This window comes from Centruroides sculpturatus, unplaced genomic scaffold (assembly GCF_000671375.1).
Source record: "Centruroides sculpturatus isolate CEXI.00-Female unplaced genomic scaffold, Cexi_2.0 scaffold6, whole genome shotgun sequence".
NCBI lineage: Eukaryota > Metazoa > Arthropoda > Arachnida > Scorpiones > Buthidae > Centruroides > Centruroides sculpturatus.
In genome coordinates, this window is record NW_019384869.1 from 348,512 (window position 1) to 367,233 (window position 18,722).

Below are 18,722 nucleotides of genomic sequence, written 5' to 3' on the forward strand. Positions count from 1 at the left end.
TATAAAATTTAATATTAAAATTATCTAATAAATATTTAAAAAGTTTCTTTGATACCATAAAGATAATTATAAAATCTGCAAGTTTATATAAATCTAGTTTCCAAGTAGGTTTTGTTAGAAATCATCCTACGTACAGACCTACTTCTATTTTGATAAGCAACTTATATACAAAATAGGCTTTCTGTATTTATTTTTGTTTGTACAGTTCTTTAAAACGTTCCCAATCGATTTACTTTTCCGGCTGTTATATATAACAGAGGGAAAGTACAGCGATCGGTCAAGAAATGCCCCCCCCAAGATTTTTACATGTTTGGACTTAGGACACCTTGAAACATCGAGAAATATAGAAAAAAAAACCCGAATTTATTTGTATATATATGTGTGGGGGCCACGATTTTGCTGTTTCACTTTAAAGCTTAATAGCACCAATCCCCCTATTTATTTATTATATTTTGGTGATTAAAGATTGAGGGGTGGGTGAGGAGATCGTGTGTACCTCCAGTAGGGTCGGACTTAATAACGATTTTACTCGTTATTAGCATTTACAATGTTTTATAAAACCCATCTCTACCCTCAAATTTAAGTTATTCTGTCATTTTATAATAGTTAAAAAACATATCATATTTTATTTAAAAACATTTTATAACACGACGATATTGGAGATACACGTGTTAGAGACTAGATAATTATTTTAAATGGAGTCATTTTATAAAAGTACAAACAAAACGCTAAAAGTTTTATTCGGTAAATCTATTGATACATTGTAACAATACGTCGAACATTACAGAAATTCTAACGCAAATCAGAATAAAAATACTTATAGAAAAACTATAATATTTTAAGTTAAATGCAACAAAAAAAAATATATTTCGTCACATATTTATTTACAAAACAACGTATATTAAATTGGTATATAGTATAAAAAGATGTAAACTTTATATAAAGTTCGTAATTTCATTAAATTTTGATGTAAAAATGGATTTTTTTTTTCTTGAGCGAGTTTGTGACAAATGATGGATGATGGTAACTCATCTATAAAAATAGAAAAACAATTTTATTCATTTCTAAATAATGTGAAAAGTAAAGATGAATATAGTAACAGTTACCTAGCAAACGATACGCTATCATCCACCATCATAAGATGTTTATTTCCATAAATAGGTTGAAATTGGCTTCCTCCATCGTACATGTCGAGCGGATACAAATCTGTTGCTTGAACTTGAACCGAACCGGAACTATCGCTCTTTGCATCATCTGTAAACCAAGCACTTCTACTGCGACTTCCTCCCCCATACATTTTACCATTTAGAGATGCTTGAGAACCTAAAACAATAATAACAGTAATGCATGAATTCACTCGGTTCCACGAATTTCCGAATACAATTTCATCAAGTAGGCCTATAGTTACCGTAAAGTACTGCAGTTATGTTACTCTTCTGTAATGTTCCGTAAAGAGATGGGGCATATGTAGAGGGTTGAAGACTCGCAGTCATCTCTCTATCTCTCGCTTGTCTGGTGAGTTTGCTATACAGATATACTTTCCTTAAATACAGCAACAACATAACAGCCGTGGCACAGATTAAGTTGGCGATGACGGTTGTGGCATCTCGATATCTTAACGGTAAATGAGTCCAAAGAATCGTCCACGCTATCCATATTGCGGTTACAAATAAGCAACAAGCTAAAATCCATCGTGATTCCCTGTTGTTGTCTTGGCATTTCCAAGTCAGGAGAGAGAAAAGGATAGTGATTAATAGCAAAAGCATTACATAAACCAACGATATGACGAGTTCTTCTTCGGATGTAGACGGTGGAGAACATCTCCACACTCCATTGTATAATCCTATTTTCGGAGGAATTAAAATTAACCAGGCCGCAGTTAGAATGATTTGTATAAGTACAAGCCCTACAGCAATTACTAATAGTCCTGCGGGACTAGATAATTTGGTTCCATCATTTAGCATTCTGTTTCCGTGATAACCCATCATTCTCCACATATTGATGACTTTTACCAGAAGCCCCGAGAATATAATAGAGTAAGCTAAACCCAGAGTAAATCTTCTGATGCCACAAGTACTTTCTGTTGGTGAGACAATAAATGCAAAGTTTACAGTGTAGAGTATAAGAAGGCCAAAGAGTACCATATAGCCGAGAACCGTGGTTCCAACAGTAACAGGAAAAGACACCAAAAAGTAAAGAGCGCAGATGATAACTAACACTATACCCAATAAAGAAAGGGATGTTAAAATTATTCCCCAGAGTGTTTTGAAGTTGGAAAATATAGAATCTTTCAACATCCATGATTTTTGTCGTTCTTTTGCACCGATTTGATCATGTTGGCATTTATAAATCATATTGGTTTTCACTTTAATCTCGTCTTTTCTCAGTACAAGTTCTTGACCTTTCCAATATCCAACCTGAAAGCAAAATAATATGTAATTTTATTTCAAAATTATTTAATATAAAAATGAATAATCTTTCAAAATATGAAATTAATATTATAAACAGATTAACAAAACCGGGATGGTATTGGCACAGACGTAATGAAAATAACTGAGCATACAGTCTACTCCTTAAACCAATTGACAGGTCTTTTTCAGACCCGTCGATTCCAAAAGAAAAAAACGAACTATAGTTCTCATATTTCTTATGAATAAAAAAAAGGAGACTAGTTACATTACATTCTTTAAGGCAATTTTATAGAGGAGAAACGTGAATTTCCAAACACCACCGTGCTTGGCTTTTACTGTTTTTTTCGAGAAAGCATTCTACTCAGTTAAAATAGAAACTACACTTATTACCCTCATTTCTTATGGAATCAGCCTACATTGAAATTGCCAAAACGATCCGCCGGATTATTTACCGGGCTAAATTAAAGGCTAAAGCCATGATTAAATAAAAAGCAGTTTGCCTAGAAGTAGATGGTTAGGCCACCATTTCATGGTAAATTTAATAATTAGAAATAAATAAATTTTTAAATTTAGAATATTTCAGAATGAAAGATTGACTCGAAGCGGGACTCGAACCCGTAATTCCTGCTTACTGTGCAGATGCGTTGCCAATTACACTACTACAGTTCTTTTATCTCTGTCCTTACTCTTATCAATTCTCTTATCTCGGTCCTCAATCTATTCTAGATTTAAATATAGAAATTTTTAAGTACTATATACAAGAATGGAACATCTGTAATCAAATTGCATGCAAAAAGTGAACCTTTTCAGACGCAAAACAATGTTAGACAAGGCGACGTTATTTTACGAAAATTGTTTACAGCAGTTTAGAAGAAATTTTAGATTTCATTAGACTGAAATAATTAACATAGAGAAAAGCTCGACATTTTTTGATTTGCAGATGATGTAGCTTCAAGAAATGTCAGTTTGAACGATGCAGCATACAGACGGGCTTGAAAATTAACATTTTAAAAAACAACTTATGTTCAACAAACATGCTTTAACAGCGATCGAGTGTAACACTCGATGCTATTAACATAGAACGAGTGAATTGCTACATTAATCACCATTGATGAATATATAATGGGAGAAATTAATCACGTTTGCAGAAACGAGAGATAATTTTAAGGAAGATACGTTCATCTGTGTAAAGTGTAAAGCTTTCAATCAATGTTATGACATGACAGTGAAACATGGTCATTGAGACACTTCAAACTTTCTAATGGAAGATAGAAGGTGTTCTGTTTGAAACCATTCTCAGGGAAAGAAACGAGTGGATAAGACCAAAAAACATCAGATATTATGAAGCGCGTAAAAGATTTAAAATGGCAATAAACTGGGCACACGAGCATTAGGCTAGAACAGACAATAAGTACACAGGAATCATAAGAGTGGTACCCGAAAGATGGGAAGCGTTTGAGAAGCTAGCCTAGAACTAGATGGGAGGACGAGATTCGAAGGACAGTTGGTATCCAATGGAGAAGAATTGCTGAGGATTTAGATAAGTGGAAGATCGCGAGAGAGACCTTCTGCCAGTAAGTCAACTGAATCAGAGCTGATCATGATGATCGTCTTTGAATATAATATAAAAGTATCACAAATAACCTACTGATAAGGAAAAATACAGTAATAATAATAAAATATATTTTTAAATTACGAATTATTAAAAATCGTCAAAATTTCTAACTTGAATCTAGATATAATCATAACCAAAACATTATCTGTTTAATTGTCAAATTTTTTTAAAGACAAATGTTCAAAATGTCAAATGTAACAATATTAAATTCAAAAATTGCGTAATTCTAAAACTTTAGCTTCAAAAAACTATAAATTAAAAAGCGTTCGAAAACACATTTGCTAGCAAATTTGTATAAAATATGAATAATTATCAGAAAAAAAATTTCTATATCTTACCTTAAATATTTGATTGGTAGAAGAAACGTTTCTTATTTGATATATTTGAAATCCAAAGGCAACTATCGAATTGTCACAATCTGAGCAGCCGTTTTCAGAACTCGAAATTTCTTCCTGAATGGCTTTAGCTAAATGCATTCTTGCTTCTACTCCGCAATCATCAATTCCAACTGAAGCTCCAGCCCATAAGCAATACTTCTTCAGATATTTCTTTAAACCATTAGTCACTGCGTAAACTGAATCGATTGTTTGAGAAACGAACTTTGCTTGATTGATTTCCTCTTCGTTAAGTCTCTCTTCTCTGCTACATTCCGTCTGATACTGAATTTGAATACTTTTACTGTATGATAAACGGCATTGAAATTTACGCTGCCAAAATTCTTCAAACCATTGATCGGGAATGGAATCATGTTTACCTAAACTCAAACTGCTAATGTATTTTTTAAAATCGGGTACTTCCTTATTATCTGTTTTTATCACGATAGTTTTATCGTGCGTGATTATCTCTTTTGACCAACCATCAGTAATAATCCATTGAGTATTATTTAAAATAGAATGATGCATAGAAGCTTCTGCTACTTTTTTAACTATTTCGGTATCTTCTGTAAGTAAAATTACTACACCGATTTTATTTTGAATATTTTCTTGGAAAATATCTATTAATTCTAAAGTAGATTTATCAACATCTACTTCTAACATTCCAGAAATGCATATATCATTATTCTTAGCTGTAACAGTAAATTCATTTTTTCCAAATTTTCCAAATTCATCTTCGCTGTAAATAAGATAAACACTTCTCCAATTATAAGTAAGTAAAATTTTCGTAATTATTTTTATTTGATTGAGAACCGATGGTGATGAAGTCGTTGATAATAATGATTCGGCTTCCATTTTCTTTCCCGAAACTGCGGGAATGATTATTTGTGTAATGTTAACAGCTTCTGCTATAGGGGAAATTATCTCTGCTACTTCATTATCGAAGGTCAAAGCGGCCAAAAGTGATTTGGGACTTGAATGATTCAAATCTCCATCTTCAGAATAATAGTTATAAAGCATACCTTCCGCCTTCTGATAACGATTGCAATAGTCGAATATGGTCAAACCTAATTTAATATTTGGCAAAATGGTGGAATTCTTGTTAACTTGGTTAATTGCGTATGAAAGAGCTATTATATTTTGAAATATCTGTTCGTTATTCAGTTGTCCACAAGAGAAGAATGTCGATCCAGATCTATGAACGGGAGCTATAGCACCAATCACAAAAGAAGTGCCTTCGGCTGGTAAAATTTCCATGATATCAGTCGGTTTACTTTTAACAGGAGGACAATCTTCTGTATTATTGCAGACGGAACGGATATTGTATAAAGAAACCTGCTTTTTTGCATCGTTGTAGCCTCTTCCTCTTGATGCATTGATATGAAGGCCTTCGTCCTCGTTGAAACGCCCAATCTATAGAAGAAATAAGTAAATATAAATATTCATGTATTCATAATTTGTTTTTTATATATAAAAAATAATTACCGTTACAAAAGCTTGAGCATTGCTTCCAACTTCCATAAAATTATAAATATCGAATGATCCAGGATTATAATTGTGGCTTCTAAATCTAACTATTTTATTATCGATACCTATAAAAGTTAATTTCTTGCTATTTTCTATTATTAATTGTCTTAAATTTTCCATATTTTTCATTTGATGACAGACTCCTCTCAATTTAGTAGGGCAAACTTGCTGTCTGACTTTCTCCAAACCTTGAGCCAGTGTAAAAACTGCATTTATTATTCCTGGTATCTGAACGTCTTGAAGGAAAGTTCCTTGTCTGCTCTCTTCGATTCCAATATTAAAGCAAGATGAACCCCGACATTTAAACTTTTTCTCCCAATATTCGCTAAACCAAGAGTTTCGAGTATTGTTTCGAATGTGAAGATTAACAAAATAATCCATAAAGCTGGGAACAGGTGACGATTCGGATCGAATGCTAATAGCTCCTAAAGATAATTCTGGATGACGATAGAAAACGTGAATGGTTTCGGGTGCAAACCATATTGGATGTCCAAAATCGGGATAATTTTCGACAACTGTTAGAAGTCGATCGAGATGATTGGAATTTAACAATACTACTATGACTCTGGAATAAACGGAAATGGATTCTATCTTAGAGATTTATTTCAAATAACTTATAATTTCAAAATAAATATTCATTTATTCTCGGAACAAATATTTAGATCAGAAATTCATCACTTATTAGACCTAAGGCTATATAATTTATTTTTATTGTTCTTATAAAATCTAGTTCAAAATTTCACACACTTTTGTCCTCATTTTTTTTTTATTCTCGATCTTTAGAATCATGTGATAATTTACTTAACGAAAAAATTATTTTTACTTTTAATTCTCTACAACATGTAACTATTTTAGGAAATATTCGCAAATGAATAAAATTTAAAACGCAATTTTATTTTTTTATTAAATGATATGACTTTTAAAAAGGCAGACAATAATTTAACTATTATAAATACAGTAATAGAAGTTATGTTAATTAAAAATACTAATTGGTAGTTTTTTCATAAAATCCTTAATATTTAATTAACTATTATAAAAATAAAATTGCCAAATCTTTGAGTGTTTATATTAATTTTTTTCTCTAAAAGAAAAATAATTTTAGAATTTGATTACTCACTTAGATCCTTGTTTTTGTTTCCATTGCAACCGGCTAACTACTCCTTCTAAGGAAGAACTGCTGGAAGACGTTATTTTTTCATTCAAAGCTAAAATAATTCCTCTCTGTTGGGCCATACTGATAAATGCATTGTATAAATCTAAATGCTCGTCTCCGTATAAGAGTGATATGTAAGTCCAGTGAAAATGCTTTAATACACTAATCATTCCATCCGCTAATATATTGTTTGGAGGAGAAAGACGTAACAGCGAAGGATAACGTTCCAAATCGTTAAAGATCGAATGGGAAGCTGCAGGTGCCACCGTAGTTATGTTTAATGGTACTGTCACATCAACAACGGGATCTATAACATTAATGGAATGATCGCCTGCTATAAATCCAACGATTTCATTAGTCGATGGTAATTTTACATCTTCTGATGGAGATATTAAGGAATGACTGAAAAGATTTGACACATCTCGAGCAGTTTTCTCGCGACTGCTGCAACTATCCAATAATAAAGCTCCCATGTGAATTCCTGGTAAAATATCAGGATGCATATTGAGTTGATCTAAAGCCCAGAGAAAAGCTTCTACGTTCTGGATACTAGTCGATGTCAAAGGACCACACTGAAGTGGATTGCTTGAAGATTTGTGGACACTGATTGTAGCTGCGATGTAAAGACGATCAGGAGAATCCGAAAATAACCAATCGACTGGTCCATTGAAACAATGTCCACAGTCAGCGATGCATTCTGACCGTTGATCGTCAAACTGGATCTCTTGTCCTTCGATATTGTGTGTCACCAGATTTGTCATATTTATCAAACCATTATGATAAGTAGCCACCTATTGAGATAATATTTTAAATTATTTGAATTGATTTAAATTTAATATGATAAAATGCACTTACTTTTCTATAATTGTAACTCTGTAAGGCAGATCTTCTAAAAAAGAAAATGTCAAACGGTATATTACCATAACCAGTTGATGTAAAAGTGAAAAGATTGTCTGAATTTTCAGGATTTCCTGAAGCAGTATATTGAATATATTGACTGATAGCTGGTCGAAGTTGATGGTGGTGTAACATTCTGGAACATAAACCACGCTCAGTTGAGCATAAATAATCTCTAAGACGTGTTAACCCTGCAGCTAAGGCAATAACAGCTTGACTGCTATAAGAACTGCTCGAAGTTGAGTAATAAGGAAGAGGAGAACATTCCGTATCGGAACATCCTAACTTTTGTTGCCAATATTCAGAAAACCAAATATTTCTTGCATTATTGTTCGGTGTGAGTTTTTGATAGTATGACGAAAATTCCTCGAAATCAATTCTTTGAGGTCGAATCAATAAAGCTCCAGAAGCGAATAATTCTCTATCTTTAACAATGTTCCAATTTTCACTCCAATCTCCGTTAATAATCCATAGAATTTCTCCGGGATAAAAATCATTTGAGATTTTAATTTCGTCTAAAATTGCACGAATAGATGACTCGGATAACCAAGTTACTACGGCTCTACCACCTTTTTCTTTTGCCTTAGCTAATTCTATAACAGTATCTGTAACAGTAATGTTTTCTAACGATACATCAATAGCAGAACAGATTCGCTGCTGAGCAGCCAGTTTCTTGAATTCTGTCACCGCATTTTTGTACGAAGGATTATTATCGTATATAAGAGAAACAAATGACCATCCTAAATATTTTAATAAATCGATTGTGACTTTAACACCATTGCTTGCTGGCTGAGCTATTTGAAATAAATAGGGATTACTTCCAAGATTATCTTCCGAAATCTGAACGTCTTTTGTTGATATCAATGTGATATTAAATGGTGACAACATCGTTACTGCTGCTTCTACTTCTGAGGAAGCGGTAGAAGCTATCACCGCTACAGCAGAATCTAAAGCGATGCCATCCCATTGCTCTGTTTGTTTAGCTATAAAATTGCCTAAAGTCTTACGAATTGTCATTGGCGATGAACATGTATCCATTACAGCAATTCCCAATTCAATGCCTGGAAGAAATGCAGGATCGGCGTTGATTTTATCTAAAGTCCATAAAATTGCCTCCAAATCTTGTATCGCTTCACCGTTAATTACGGAACTGCACTCGAAGGGACGAGAACCTGTCTTGTGAATTGGTAATATCACAGGAATTAAAAGTGCATCAGATTTCCCGATAATAATAATATCTTGATTGGATAATTTATCTTCTTCCATTCTTGATTGTCTTATCCTGAAAATCAAATCAAAAATTATACCGTTTGTAGTTTTAAAATATATAAACTGTTAAGAGATATGTCTTAAACGAATATACTTTATGCAATCGTTGCATCCTTCCTTCGGACAGAGTGACGGTATGTACTTTGCATTGATGTCTACTACTTCTGCATGATCTGCATCGTATGCTACGGCCTTTAAAATATTGTTTACTTAATTATTAATAATATATATTTAAGAAATAGTTTAAGATTAAATAAAACCTAGCTCACAAAAATGATGGTATAACTAAAAATGTTTAATAATTTAATATTATTATTTTTACATCAATTTTATCAAAATTTACCTGAGTGTAATGCAGTCTCTGTTCTGAATCCATTCTGTATAAAGTTAATGCCAATTTCAAACCAGTAATTTCGCCTTCACGATTAGTTGAAACTCTTTGTCCGTTCATTTCAGGGGGGCTACGGTTGGAATCGCTATGATAATAGTCAACAGATTCGAGAAACTGCCCTATAAATTGTTGACGAGCCATCTGTCTAAAAGCATTACAAATACCAGGCACAGAATCACATAAAACTTCCCAACTTTTTTTCAAAGCGTGGGCATAAGTAGAAACAGCGTGAAAAGCAGCCAAAAATCTAGATGTCCTTCTTAATTCTGTAACTGGTTGTTCTATCGATGAAGTGCACAATGAAGGATCTCCTTTGAGACGGCATTGATTATTGTATGTGAAAAAATTTAAAAACCAACGATCCGTTATCGAAGTAGTAGCTTTTCTTGTATGAAGATTACTCCAATAACTTTCAAACTGTTGAATTGTACTCGGATAGGGTGACACGCTATAAATCTGTGAACCGTTGATTATATTTGCCAATTCTGTTTCGGGTGGGATCCACGAAAATAACCATTGCAAACGTCTGACTATATCTGGCACTTCACTCATCACTCGCATTAATTCCGTGAGAGTTTGTTCATCCATAATAACTAATACGGCGGTTTTATTTTCTAATCTATTAGTAAAAGTTATTAACATTTTTTTGAGTAGTTTTAGATTTACAGGATGTTCGGATGAAATGGAATGTGTCGCAATAATACATGGTTTTCCATTTTGGCTAATTTGACCCAACTTTTTTGTTACTTGAAAACTATGTTCATCTTGAGAATGGATGATGGCAAATCTTTCCCATTCGAGGTCATGGGCAATTTCTGCAAGAACCTGAAAAATTAAATGCAGTAAGTATCGATACTGTATTATAACACTAAAAAACCCGTAGAAACAAACTAGATAAACACTTACTCTAGCTAACTGTTCAGCGGGAACAATGTTACTACGAACAGAGATAACAGGAATTAGATATCTTCGGAGATTTTCAATTAGAAGACGATTTTCACGTATTGCATTCATTTCAATTAATCCTAAAATTAATAATTTTATTAAAATATATCACAAATAATATTAAAAATACATTAAGTATCGTTACACTATTAATCAAAAAAACCGTATATGGCGAGTCATTTAATATTTTTTTACGCATCAAAAACAGTTTCTATCCGAGTTATTTTTCTTAACAGATTCATTCTTCGCTTCAGTGGTCTATTGTAATATTTACCGGAAGACTTTCATCGTTAAATATAATGAAAATTCCTATCTTTTTTTTTTTTTATTTTCTTTTCGCTTTCTATATTCCTTACGTTCTCTTTCTTTATCATTTGTCACGGAGAATATTTTTAATACATAACAGAATATATCAACGAATTCAAATGTGAACTTTTAATTTTATTCAAAATACCGGTATATTTTTATCCCACTAAATTTTCTAAGAATTATTTTAATGAGGTTTATTTAAAATTTGGAGTGGTTCTAAATTTTATTATTTATTTGCATAAAATTCCAGTAGCGATTTAATTAAAGTTTCTCTTCCGTCCCCTTTTTTTTCTACATTCTTATCGTATTTTAACATATTTTCCTCCTTTGGTTTGGGTGCTTTTTAAGGTCGTTACGTTCAGCTGACCTATTTAAAAATTCTATTTTGCTGTTTTCAGACTATTTTCTCTAATTATTCTGTGAATAGATTATTCCGTTTCCTAATATCATTAACTAGTTCCCCTCCCCCTTTTTCTTTACTTTATAAACGAGAGCAGTCAAAAAATATATTAAAAACAGGACAAAACAAGCTTTAATTTATTTTAAAAAAAGCGAAAATAAAATTTTAAATTATTATACGAGGTATATTTTTTGGGGGAAAGTAATCGAAGTATAATTTTTACTGGTGAACTATTGCTCTATTGAAGAATGTTGTATATATAATTCGTATGTTAGAGACATGCCTCGGGTAGTAAAGTGGAACTTGTCAAAAATCTTTTAAATTAAAATATTTAACAAACTCGCAGACTCGCCAGGGTATATATATATATTAAAACGCATCAATGGAGCGATTAATCGCTAGAAAAGTTTTAGACGACAATAAATATTTCAAATGAATTTTTCCCCTTTAAAACTATTCAACAGAAATTATTACAACTTTAACATAAATATGTAAACAGTGAAAAAAGTATTACAAAAAAAAAATTTGTTAATGATAACTATTTTTTTTTTTTTTTTTTTAGATTTAACCTAGATGTTTGTGTCTGCCTGCAAGTAAACTCTTATTAAATTTTTCGAAATGTTAATTATCGATTTATTCGACAAGTGATATTAATTGATATTTTATTTTATAATAATACATTTTTGCTTCTACTGACGAATTGTATCGATTCTATTCGTCATACGAATGGTGTCAGTATGTCAATCACGTCTCATTAATAAACAAAAATCAGCTGTTTATTAAATCGCTTACATAAAAATCCTTTTATGTTAATGCAGATTATATAAAAACCTGTTTTTCCTCCAGCTAAATATTTACGCCGAAATATATATATATATATAACAAGGCATACTGTTACTCGATAAGAAAAGAATCTCCTAATATATTTTAATAAAATCGTACTTTTATTAGATGTGTTTACTGTATAGTTATCATTATTTGCATTTAGATTTTATACAGCTCTATCATTTTGTAGATAAGATAGTATCTAGATATTCCAAATTCCAGTGGATCATATAGGCCTATATATATATATATATAACAAGGCATACTGTTACTCGATAAGAAAAGAATCTCCTAATATATTTTAATAAAATCGTACTTTTATTAGATGTGTTTACTGTATAGTTATCATTATTTGCATTTAGATTTTATACAGCTCTATCATTTTGTAGATAAGATAGTATCTAGATATTCCAAATTCCAGTGGATCATATAGGCCTATATATATATATATATAACCGAAAACATTAAAAATATATTAGAGTTAATAATAACACTTTATAAAATTATCTCATTGTTTTTATTCAGGTAATAAAAACTAACCTGCCAGAAGGGAACCGTTTTCGGGTCTACAGGTCATTGAACCAGACTTTAAAACCGGAAACAGTGAAGTCACGTGTTTCGTACTTACATCCGGATGATTGCAGCTATCATATACTTGCAACCCTGTAAGAAACACACACGTTAAATCACACACCCTTATTAAGTTTCTTGTAAGCGTAGAAGCGATTTTAAAATATTAAATATCTTTTTATAATAATAAAATAAACATTTTAAATCAAAGTTTTTTTTTTTTAATATATTCAAAATTATTTTTTATATACATAAATAATTAATATTTATTTACATAAATCGGAAATATTTTGAAATTAAGTAATACAGTATTGCATTTTTCCTTGATTATATTTATGTCTGATATAACGTGTTTAAAATAACTTACTTTTTATTCCTTTATATAGAAATATATTGTATTAATAAAATCAAACAAGTTATATAAAGAAATTTTAAAGTATAAATAGAAATAAATTCATTTTTAAATAAATTTAAAGCTATATAAAAACACTCTTTTTTTTTTTAGATGATTTTCATTTAATTAATAGGTAGTTTTTAAACTGTATATAGGTTTGGAATATATTTTTTGATAATGGTTTTGATCTAATTTGAGATTATTTTTTTAAATTATAGTTACTTTAAAAACATTCGAATTTTTTTTCTGCAGTATTAATTGACCTACAGATTTCTTAAGGTATGTATTTACATTGGAATTCCTCGTAAGCTTATAAGATGTAGACAGAGATGTATTCTGCTACAGCCTATTAAACATATTAGGATAAAAATATCTCATATTATATCCTATAGGCTACAATATATTATATTATTGTTGATTTTTTTCCTTCTTTTTTTTCTTTTTTAAATTACTTGAGAAGAACGAATAAATAGAGCAGGATCCGACCCAAAACTAGTAAAGTATCCAAACGTTTCCACACGCAAAAAAAATTTTTTTGGGGCAGGAAAACATCATTAAAAATTAAATTAGATTAAAATAATTTATTAAATTTTTAAATAATTTTTATATTAAAGTATATATTAAATATAAGAAAAGTTTCATTGTATTCGTGTCGTCAAATTATTACGCACCTAATAATAAGTGTCGTATACAAAATTATTTTAGATGACACGATAAAATTTCTGGGACTTTTAGGATTATAAAGTGTAGCCTACATCTGTATTATTTGTTTTTTTCTTTGTAAGCTTGTAAGTTCTACTGTTTGATTGTTAGAGAGAACAAAGTCTTGTGGATTGTCTATTTATATTGAGTGGATTCAGATGAAAACGTGATTCTGTTTTGACTATTTTAATTATATTCTTGTTATCTATTACTGCGAAATCATTCCCTGGAGCGGACATCCTTTTTACAGCATAGGCCAAATGAAAGAACAATTGTGAATAGATTCGAAACCCACATCTTTCGACTTTCTAATGAGAGACAAGGAAGTTGTTTCGTCTGCAAAATACAGCGAAACAATCGAAGACAATATGACATTGAGAGAGACAAGAGTCCAACCTACATACCAATCTTAACGCCAGGAATAAACGACTCGGTCACCGCTTTCCTATTAATTTCTCCGTAATCTTGATTTAGAAGAGAGACGGCCCATCTCATAGCTTCGAACACTTCCACTCCTTGGCGACTCGGTCTTCCGCATCCGTACACGCCTTCTCCTCTTTCGTGGACGTTTAGAATCACACCTATGGTCACATCCGCATCTGGGTTCACTTTGGTGTACGAATCCGATACAACGCACGTTTCCGGCACCAACCATTGCGACCGGGCCACTTGAAATAGGAAGAACAAAGCTGCCAAAGCAGCCATCGATTACTCTCAAGGTGATAATTCTGAAAATAAATAAATAAATAAATAAAATTAAAGACATTAATTAAAATTCCTGACGTAACTAACGCGTATAGAAATACGGAAATTCTTCGTTTCTCCCAAATTTCTCAACGCCTAATTAAACAAACGGGAGAAGAAATATATAATTTTTTGATCGTCGGACCGTGTAGCCATGATTTATGTCTTACATACTTGAAATGTGACGTCACCAGAACTACGGACGTCAACCCCCATAGAAATTCGAAACATTAATTGCTATATCATGTCAGAAACAATCGTTTCGATGCATTCTTATAAGAGAATCCGTCCTATTTTCGAAACGATCCCTTTACCAGAATGTCGAAGGCCCGTGGCATTTCATTAAAAGTATTAGGAATCACGCTCGGTCTAGTTCACATTTTAAACGAGATATCTGCAGCCCCGATGCCTCTAAGCCATCGAACGGTGCACAAACCGCATTCGTTCTTCGAATGGTTAACAGAATTTTAATGGAAGCTGAAAGTAACATCGAAATAGATATAGAAAAATTTAAACGATAAGATATGACGAAGGGCGCGTAACTACGCCCTTTTGTAATGACATCAATTATGTCACGGATACAATTATTTTCGTTTGTAAAACCATTTGAAGCGAAGGTTAAGCAGCCCGTTTAAGCAGTTTTTGGTTCCAATCCAAAACTCGTGAGTTACGATAAGCATCTAGGACATTGATTAAGAATTAAGTAAAAACAGAAAAGGAAAAAAATAAAATAAAATAGTTAAGAAATATCAATCAGAAATTCATGCTCGGACAAGCATATACAGATTGCCATGTTTATCAATGTGTGTGTGCTTCGATGCTCGTGGGAAATTTACAAATTACTAAAAATTCTTATGGTTTACAAGTTCAGCGGCCATTTATAAAATAAAAAGATGCCATACTCAAATTATATAGATAGATTTCTAATATATATAGGCCTATATATTTTTAATAAATAAATAAAATAACCTATAAAAATTTAGCTTCGAATTTCAAACATGTAGGACAAAATTATGTTTTTAGACGTGGGTGCAATGTATGCAAAAATGATGCTTTTGTAAATTGTTATAAGGAAAAAACATAAGAAAATTGTTGCCTATTTTTTTTTGAACTAGTTCATCTTAGACCAGTTTTGTTGAAGGACATTTATTTGGACAGAGAACAAGGTGATTCTTATTATAGGCTATCTTTCATATCCTTTTGAAGGTTAATAATTTTTATTCATTTAACAGTCTACATTCATATAAAGTAAACCTAATTAACCAAGGAAGTAGCTATTCATTTATATAACGTATCCTGAATTCATACTAAAGTTGTTATTGTTATCTACATTCTTTAATTAGAAAGAAATAAGCATTCATTTTCAACTTCTCTGATTGAATAGTTAATAACTGGACTAGTCACTTTGTATAAGATTTTAATGGAAATTTATTGAGATAAGAGTGTTATTCTATTTTTTAATCTATACAGAAAAAAATACTGTTATATAATCTAGTCAGATCAGATGTATTTACTCGTTTAGAATTATTTTAAAAATTCACTTAAGTTATTTATCAAAAATCTCATTGTAAATCTGATAAAGGCAAACGTCAGTTGCATGCAAATGTCGAGCAAAAGTTTATATAGCACGTGACATAAATTTTAAAATATTCTAAAGCAAATAAAATTATCAGTTGAAAGTTAACCATTTTTTCTAGTTGATTTATGAAAATAGCTAAGCAATAATAAATGAATAATCTTGATGTTATTATGACTAATAAAAAAATAAATATGGCGATAATAATATATTGTCTGTTACTTTCAAGATTAGATTAAAAGTTCAGAAAAATCTATGAAATAAGGATACTTACCAGTTATAAAATAAATAAAGTTGAATGGAAATTTGATAGTTGGAACAACACAGAACGAATGAGAAGCAGTATAAAACAGATATATAGGATTATCCCTACCGAAAAGTAATCATTGGAACCATTATAAACATTTGTAACCGGAAACAAACAACAAGCTGTTTTTGTTTCTCTATGTTTAAGGTTGACCAAAATGATGACTTTAATGCCATTTCTTTAAATTGAATGAATTAACCTGATTCCAGTTGTTGTTTTGTGACCCGAGTTTTTCAGGAAGGTAAAGAAAAGAAAAAAAAAACCCAAGGCAAAAAGCAGAAAATTAGATTTTTGTTGGTATCAAAATTCGGATAATTACAATGGCATTGACTTTGAATTGTGATATTGTTTATTCAAAATTAGAATTTTAGAAGAATTTTTATAATCTACATAATAAGAATATGCATTGTTATAAAAGAAAGGACTGTTATATAAATTGACCAATTTTTCTAACGCTCAAAGTCAGGCTTCAGTAGATATAGACTTAATGTATACACATTTTTGTATGAAGATATGTCAATACTTCTATACAGAGTTCTAGATAAAAAGTATTCTATAAATTATAGAAGCCTTATAAATCAAATATAACATTCTACTTGCATGCAGCACTCGGCCTATATTGTTTACCATATAATTTATTGTACAATTAAATAAAACTAATTTAAATGTTTATCCTTAAGCATACAATAGTAATTCTACGTAAACTTATTTCATTATATCGGTTTATCACATCGAAGAATTTTTTAATAGAATTTTTTTTTTTTCTTGTGTGGAATGCTATTCCTATCAAACTCTATATTTAAGTAGTGTGATATGGAAAAACTACAAACAGGATAAGAAATCTATTAGTACAATGACATTCGTGCTTGGCTAGTAAAATAATAACAGTGGTCCGTAACAGTCTCTATCAATAATTTGTTCGGCTTAAAGAAGCACATATTTTAGGGATTATCATTAAGAAAACATAAATTGGAAGAAACTTTAACTGGTATTTTTCGAAGATATCAAGCACATAATACTTTAATGACCATTTAAATCCAACAGAGCATTAAGTTCTCAATCAAGTAAAAAAAAAGTTAAAAGAAAATTTTTAGATTATCCTAGTGTAAAAAGATATTAAAATTAAGTGAATATGAACTGTTTAGTAAGTTTGTTAATCTTAGATTCTAGAACAATAACAGTGATTGTTCCTGATAAGCTTCAAAACATTCTTTGTTAATAAAGATAATTTAAGTTTATCAGGAAAGATCTCTCTAAAATCACAATTATAATAATTAATAATGTTTATTTATTTTAGTTTTAACTTTTATTCAAAACTGTGATGACCAGAGTTAAATTTTATTTGTTTTTTTTTTTTAGTCCATTCAATAAAAAGTAGACTATAGTTTATTAGTGAAAGGTTATATACGAAAACGACAACCGTAAAAAAATATTAACTAGACAAACGGGATCAAATTGAGTATGCAAAGTGAATAACTAATAAATAAATATTAAAAAAAACAGGTTAGGGTTGCAGTTCAGGTCAAACTAAAGAAGTGTTGTGCCTGGTGCAAAGGTAAGATGCGGAAATGTTAACTCGTCCTCGCCGCACTTAACCGTGCAGGTATCTTAATATTACTACAGATATATAAATACAAATTAAGGATTTATATTATTAAATTCCTCGATTTTACGAGTCTTAATAATAATCCAAATTACGATAAAACTAATCGTATAATAAATACCTTGTTGCCGGTTACATTTTATAATAATAATAAGTCAGAGTAAAATTTCCAACGGTACGCTTCTGTTTATAATAAGCAATGGAAGACTTTTATTTACTCGAAATCCTCTCGGAGATAACACAACGTCTTTTGATATTTTTTTCTAAACTAGATACATAAACACAGAGTTATACGAAATAAAAGGAAAAAACTTACCGTTTGAACGTCAGATCATTTCTAACTTAAATCCACGGTACCGACTCATCTCTTCTACACAACAAACTAACAATCCCTCAGGCAAATCCAACTAGTAGATACCATTTCGTTCCTATTGGTGAAGAACAACTTGACTCGGAGGGGGGTAGAAGATAAAGTTGGTGATTGCCCTCTTGCTAGACCGGTTTTGCGAATGCCGACTTATTTAACACAACTCGACTGTTGTTAGGTATTACTCACCTCAGCTGCTTCCTTACCGAGTTTGAAGTAGTTAACTAAATTCGTTCTAAACAGGTTCGACTATTAACTTATCGAATATTAAAAACTGCCTACAAGAAGCGATAATTTGCTGCTACTATTCTAACTACAAATCGATTTTTGTCAAAGTTCACGC

The 18,722-nt window shown here is 31.1% G+C and overlaps 1 protein-coding gene across 1 annotated transcript; it reads right to left on the reverse strand.

The window, feature by feature from the left end:
- Positions 1-723: 723 nt before the first annotated feature.
- LOC111630827 lies at positions 724-18,479 on the reverse strand. The gene is made up of 13 exons (XM_023374989.1): positions 18,329-18,479; positions 14,187-14,510; positions 12,657-12,779; positions 10,544-10,662; positions 9,590-10,462; positions 9,341-9,438; positions 7,936-9,259; positions 7,045-7,871; positions 5,886-6,492; positions 4,365-5,813; positions 1,409-2,417; positions 1,107-1,323; positions 724-1,032 (listed from the first exon to the last, which is right to left on the reverse strand). The coding sequence occupies exons 2-13, from the start codon at positions 14,485-14,487 to the stop codon at positions 1,029-1,031; spliced, it is 6,951 nt and encodes a 2,316-aa protein (XP_023230757.1). The 5' UTR covers positions 14,488-14,510; positions 18,329-18,479; the 3' UTR covers positions 724-1,028.
- Positions 18,480-18,722: the final 243 nt, after the last annotated feature.